We start from the raw sequence: 6,163 nt of genomic DNA on the forward strand, positions 1-6,163 counted from the left end.
TGAGATGTTGATTTGATTTAGTTAATATAAGTTAATTGATAAATAAAATCTATTTATGTCATTATTTTTGAAAGCATCCTCACTTTACAGCATTTTTACAAAAGTGTCTAAAACTTTTCACAGTATTGTAGCTTTGCAGGAAGGTTTCTTGAAGTGTCTTGGAGACGTTGCCACAGTTCTTCTGGATTTAGTCTGTCTCAGTTTTTCCAGACAGACTGGATGATGGTGGGATCAGATCTTTGTGTGGAGCACTGGTTGTTGTCAGACTCCTTGTGCATACACAAATATCACTGGATTATTACAATTAATGGCAAAAGGAATGTTTGGAAAAGTAAACTGTTATTTCCTACTGACATAATACAGCAAAAGATAGAAATAACTGGCATAAAACTATTTTTGTTGGTGAAAATTGAATAGAAGTATTACTTTCTTTTCAAAAAATCTTTTGAATGGTAATGTATATGACTGGTAAATTTCTTCAAAACACTGGGAGGTGTGGAAAAAAAAACTGGAACCTGAATGTCAACATAGAGCAACCTGGAATTTATGGTTTGACTCAAAGACTCTCTCTCTCTCCCTCTTTATGTTTGTGGCCCATTAGTGTTGATCTTCTCTCAGAATGGTCCCATGTGTTTTTACCTTGGGTCTGAAGCTGTGTGTGGGCAGAATGTGTTCATGTTGGGCTCGCGGTGTGCCCCAAGGGTGGTACAGCTTGAAGCACTCGTTACAGAAGTTGGACCTGCAATCAGCGCAGCCTTTGGTGGCCTCCAGAGCCTGAGGAGGTTTGCAGAACTGGCACATGACTGCCATGCTGCCGAGACTCACTGTGTGCCTGTACCTGCACACATGGACGAAGAAAGACACCGGTCATCTATTGTGATTTTAAAATGAATAACATGAGGCTAATCTGAAAAGTAAACACATATGGCTTGGGTTACATGTACGCATGCTTGTTTAATTTTATTATATATTTGTATGTGTACATAAATTATAGCGTGTGTGGTGTTGTATTGTGAGGTAGATGCAGCTCAGCTGTCCAAAGACTCCATAAAACAAAAATTCAGCTTCCCCATTTTCTCACAACTTCTCTTTTAAAGGAAAAGTTGAACCCACAAGTTTTTAGATGTTAAAAGGAACATACTTTAAGAATTTGTTCACATGACTTATTAATCTGTGTCCATGTTGTACTCATTTGATTCCTTTGATTTAATTTTTGAGTTAAATATTTTTTCTCTTGATTTTTAAATCTATAATGGAACCTACACAGCGTTATGGTCATTTTGAAAGCTTAAGGCTATTTGCTTGTGCACATTTTTACACTAGCTCAGAATGGGAGCTATGCATGCTCATTACTGGAAGGAAGAAACTAAATATTTTTCTGTCTCCTCCTTTCTCTACCTCATTTTGCAATGCCAAAAAGGTCATTTCATTGGTCCACGTACTGTGTGAGAATATTCAAAGAGCTATCAATCTCTTTGGTGATGTGCCTATGAATAGATGCAAATTCAGAACATCTGCTCAAGGGTTCCAAACCAGTAGAACAACATTTCTGCATTGTACAGCACAGTTACTGGAATTCAATTTTAATGTAGCTCCAGTTAAGAAAATCAGAAATTGTGAGGAAGAGTGTTTGCGTGTGAAAGAGAGAAAGAGAGAGACCTCTCCACTATACGCTCCAGCGTGAGGTTTCTTAAACAATCTGCAAGCCCTCTCTCTCCTAGCTCCACATCTTTTCCGCAGGTGGGACAGGGGAACAGCATGATCACAGGAGGGGTGTCTTTACGCCTGCGTCCTGGATGTGTCCCACACACTGTACAAAGAGAGAGAGAGAGATACAGGTAGAAAAAGCTGTTACCAACATTAAAGCTTCTTTAAGCCCCAATAAATCTAAGCCAGGAAGAAGAAAGGAAAAGCTAATCAATGCAGAAAGAGAACCGATTCCAAAGGCCTGTTGTATGCTGACACATTCAGAATCAGCCCATCATGACGGCTACATTTAAACACACACGCACTTCCAAAGTGCTGCACAGATGCAATACATCTGAATGATACAGTAACATCTATAAACTTTTGCACAGAGCTAAAACTATGCTGTTATGTCAGCATTTTAAATGTTATTTAATATAACTAAATCAATTGTTTTAAAAATACATCATGTTTAAATAACAAATAATAAAAAAAATGTATTCGATTTTTAAATAAATATTATAATTATAACAAATAAATAATTAACTTGACATGCTGTCATGTTTTAGTAAGCATATTGCAAATATTTTTAATAAAAAGTCATATAATCATTCAAACTATTTCTATAAATAATATTTTATCTAATAATATTTTTAAACTATATATAAAGTACTTATTAAATAATAAGCAAACAAATTATTAAACTGACATGATTCTTACATTTTATTGATAATTGATTTGAGCTAAAAAATTATTTGATTATGGGAGAATAAAAGGACCACAAAGAGATACAAGAGTGTAAAATTAGATGTTTGAGTCACTAAAACTTTTTTTTTGATTCAGCATGGATGCATTAAATTGATCAAAAGTTACTGTAAAAACTTTTACTTTGTTCTATTTCAAATAAATGCTGTTCTTTTGAACTTTCTATTCATCAAAGGATCCTGAAAAAATATCCCGCTTTCCACAAAAATATTAAGCAGCACAACTGTTTTCAAAATTGATAAGAAATGATTGTTGAGCAAAAAGCAGCATATTAGAATGATTTCTGAAGGATCATGGGACGCTGAAGACTGGAGCAATGGCTACTGAAATTCAGCTTTGCCACCACAGGAATTAATTACATTTTAAACATATAAAATAGAATAATATTTCACAATATTACAGTGTTTACTGTATTTGGGATTAAATAAATGCAGCCTTGGTGAGCAAAACATTGAAAAATCCCACTGACCCCAAACTTTTCAATGGTAGTGTACAGTTTAGTGGTCACTATAAAAAATGCTTGACTGCAGAACTGACCAACTGATTGACAAATCAGAATCAAGTGTCCCAGACAGCTGTTTAATAAAATACCAGCACACTTTATTTTGATCTTAGTGTCTATTAATGAACACACAAACCTGTTCTGATCACCCGGTCTAGTCGGTCTGTTTTGGGCGGAGGCCGGCGTGTTTGTCGGGGAGAGCGCGTGATGGGGCTTGAGGTGGGAGTTTTGGGCTCTGCGGGGAGTTCGGGTGGAGGGTATCCTCTTTGAACCAAGACTTCTGCCGCACACAGTACACACACACTGTGCATACAAGGCAACACTATCGGCTGCTTGACCATCTCCTCACACACTGGACAGTGCAGCTCTCTCTTTATGCTCTTCATATTGGACTAGACAGAGAAAGAGACAGAGTTAAATAAATAATTAGCAGAACAAAACATGCAATCAAACAGGCATGCTCTTTACATTATAGATTATGTTGATACAGTATATATAAGCATAGATCATAGCCATATATCCTGATTCTGAGGTTAAGCTCACTCAAAAATATTAATTCCTGATGTTATGTGCAGTTTCATGTTTTATTTATTTATTTATTTTGAAGAACTGTAGATTGATCCAAAGATGTTATATTTGGAGTAGAACAGGGGTATTTTATTATTATTATTATTTCCATTTTAATGACTGAAATTGATTATGGATTATGCTGTGGACTGGGTTTATGTAAGGTAAACAATATGGAAATAGGTTAGTCAGAACATTTGCATATCAGGAGAAGGATGTGCATATCAAACATCAACACACACAAACAGCCATGTTGTTTATTAAAACCGCAGTCAATACTTCCTTTATTCTAGTACTTTTTATAAATTACTCCAGTTTCGCATTGTGAGGTAACAATGGAAATCTTTTTATGCAACATTCAAATCATGAGTGACACATACAGTATGACTGATATTTTCAGCCACTTCGTTTTATTCATAATTGAGAGATTTACGAGTTGTTTTCAAATAGAGAAATCTGTTCAAAGGTGTGTTTGTATCTTTGGTCTGAGTGTCTAAATGCAACTCAAACATTTCAAATGCCAGAAAGTACAAGAATGTCACTCCTCAAACTCGAAAAACTTCATGTTGGCTTCTGTAATAAAGTTTAAGGTTACAGAAATCTTGTTTATTTACATTCCAGCCACCTGAGCTTCATATTTGGTATAGTCATTTTAAGGAAGTAAACATTTTTTAATTCTACACCAATGGAATCTAAATTAAATAAATTATAATATTTCAACAGTTCTTGAAGTAAAAATCACATTCATTTGATTTATTTACTGATTTTGAATGATAAATGATTAACCTTTAAAGACAGACATTTTTTAATTGATGGTTTATGCTTTTGTTAAAGCTGTCAGTCCACATTATTTCAACCTATTCTTTAAATAATCATGTTTAACAGTGGAATCGATGGTGAAAACTGCATTACCCAAGATTCTGAAAAGAAATCTCCACCTTCACTAGTAAATATTGCCAAAAGAACACTTTATGCCAGTCCACTTGCGCAGATTCTCCCTACACTCTTAAACTACTTAAATATTTAGATTTTGCAATACACATAAAATATATTGTTTCTATATGAATCAAAATAGTGAAACAAATAGTTTACATTTCTTAAATGTTTTTAATGTAATTCTTCACAGGATTGTAGCTCCTTCCTTATTAAAGCCACTAAGTACACAGTCTTGTACATTTGTTTTATTCAGTTTTCAGATATTTTTTGCTTCAAATTAAACTTTGTAATGTTGTGATTCACCTCATAGCTGGTCGGTCTGCTTCATATCTTAACAGTTAAAAACGTATTTTTAAATCCTTATGATTATTTCCAGAACCAAGGCTGCTGAAAAAGTGGCCAGGCACTGTTGCAACTCTATTAGTCCCAATCATTTGAAAACAAATGAAAAAAGAACATGCTGACACACTGATCAGCAGACAGGTGCTCAGCTAGTTTAGCTGCTTAGCAAGATGATCTTGAAGAAAAGGGCCCTAAACCCTTCTAAACCAGACCAGCAAATCAATTTTTGGCTATTTTAAGTTGTTTTCTGTTCAGCGTCTAGCCGTTACTTTCCCCACAGCTGACAGCATATACATTTAATTTGGTCAATAAGCCATTCAAATAATTAAATTCGCCCAGCTGTCTTCTATCCGTCTTTTTAACGGGCGTTTCCCACATAGGCTCTCCAGGCCTCAGCGCTCATGCATCCCGTCTCTATGGCAACATGCATCCTGTCGCGCGACAGTGACAAGGCCTTTTACCTTTTCTTGGATTTATAAAGCCTTCTTTAATTTTCCATCAAGTCATTGAATCAATGTATATGTTGTTTCAACGTCTGATAGGCCTATGCGTCAATTAGATACTAAGGTAGACTGAATGCGCCCGTATATTCAATCTTGTATTAACGGGAAAATATTCTGTTATTTATTTGGCCTACACGAGTGAGAGCAAATATATCATATAATACCAGAGAAAAGCAGCCTTGGCCTACACGCGCTTCAGCGGCTGGTAGCAGATGAGGAGCTCGGTTTCTGCTTACAGGTGTTATTTGCACATTCCGAGGAAATGATCTGCTCTCAATAAAAAAATGGGGTGTTTTTCTATGTTAACGCTATTTTTAAAATTTTACATTTGGGTATGAAAAACACTAAAATGTCCCTTTTCTTTGAAAGCTGCTATATGACGTGCATTCGTGTGTTAAATAACAGCCGCATGCAAATCACAGATAACGTGCAAATATGTGGTTTTGATGATGCAAATGTAGCCTACTTACGCTGATGCGCACGAGAGCGTCCATTATGGATGTAAAGGTTTGCAACTCCGCATCTGCCATTGCTGGAACTATGCCGGTTGGTAAAATAATATCAAATGAAATAAACTCTATTATTGAGCGCCCTTTTTAATATATGTATCTATTAATTAAAAACAACTAACAGCTTATAAGATCAGGACACCGCGAAATAAACCGAAATGGTGGTATCTGCAACCGAAATTGACGGCTATAGGACAAACCTTTACGTTATAATGATATTATTTGTGTCTAATATATCGGAGAGGTCCAATTTAACGCAATCCATGTTGATTTAGAGGTTTTCCAACAGTGCTTGCTGTGGTCTATTCTGACGGATGTTGAGCCATCCATGTAGTCGATGGATGTTGTGAGGT

General features: G+C 35.6%; 1 protein-coding gene across 1 annotated transcript in view; it reads right to left on the reverse strand.

The window, feature by feature from the left end:
* Window positions 1-6,155, reverse strand: part of LOC107657588 (tripartite motif-containing protein 46-like) — a 16,709-nt gene extending 10,554 nt beyond the window's left edge. Inside the window, exons 1-4 of the mRNA XM_016445746.1 lie at window positions 5,772-6,155; window positions 3,090-3,345; window positions 1,660-1,810; window positions 640-838 (exon numbers count right to left, since the gene is read on the reverse strand). Coding sequence (XP_016301232.1) covers window positions 640-838; window positions 1,660-1,810; window positions 3,090-3,345; window positions 5,772-5,831 — 666 coding nt within the window. The 5' untranslated portion in view covers window positions 5,832-6,155. The remainder of the gene's footprint in view (window positions 1-639; window positions 839-1,659; window positions 1,811-3,089; window positions 3,346-5,771) is intronic.
* Between the last annotated feature and the right edge of the window lie 8 nt (window positions 6,156-6,163).

Source organism: Sinocyclocheilus anshuiensis, unplaced genomic scaffold, assembly GCF_001515605.1.
Source record: "Sinocyclocheilus anshuiensis isolate Anshui unplaced genomic scaffold, SAMN03320099.WGS_v1.1 scaffold43, whole genome shotgun sequence".
Classification (NCBI taxonomy): Eukaryota; Metazoa; Chordata; class Actinopteri; order Cypriniformes; family Cyprinidae; genus Sinocyclocheilus; species Sinocyclocheilus anshuiensis.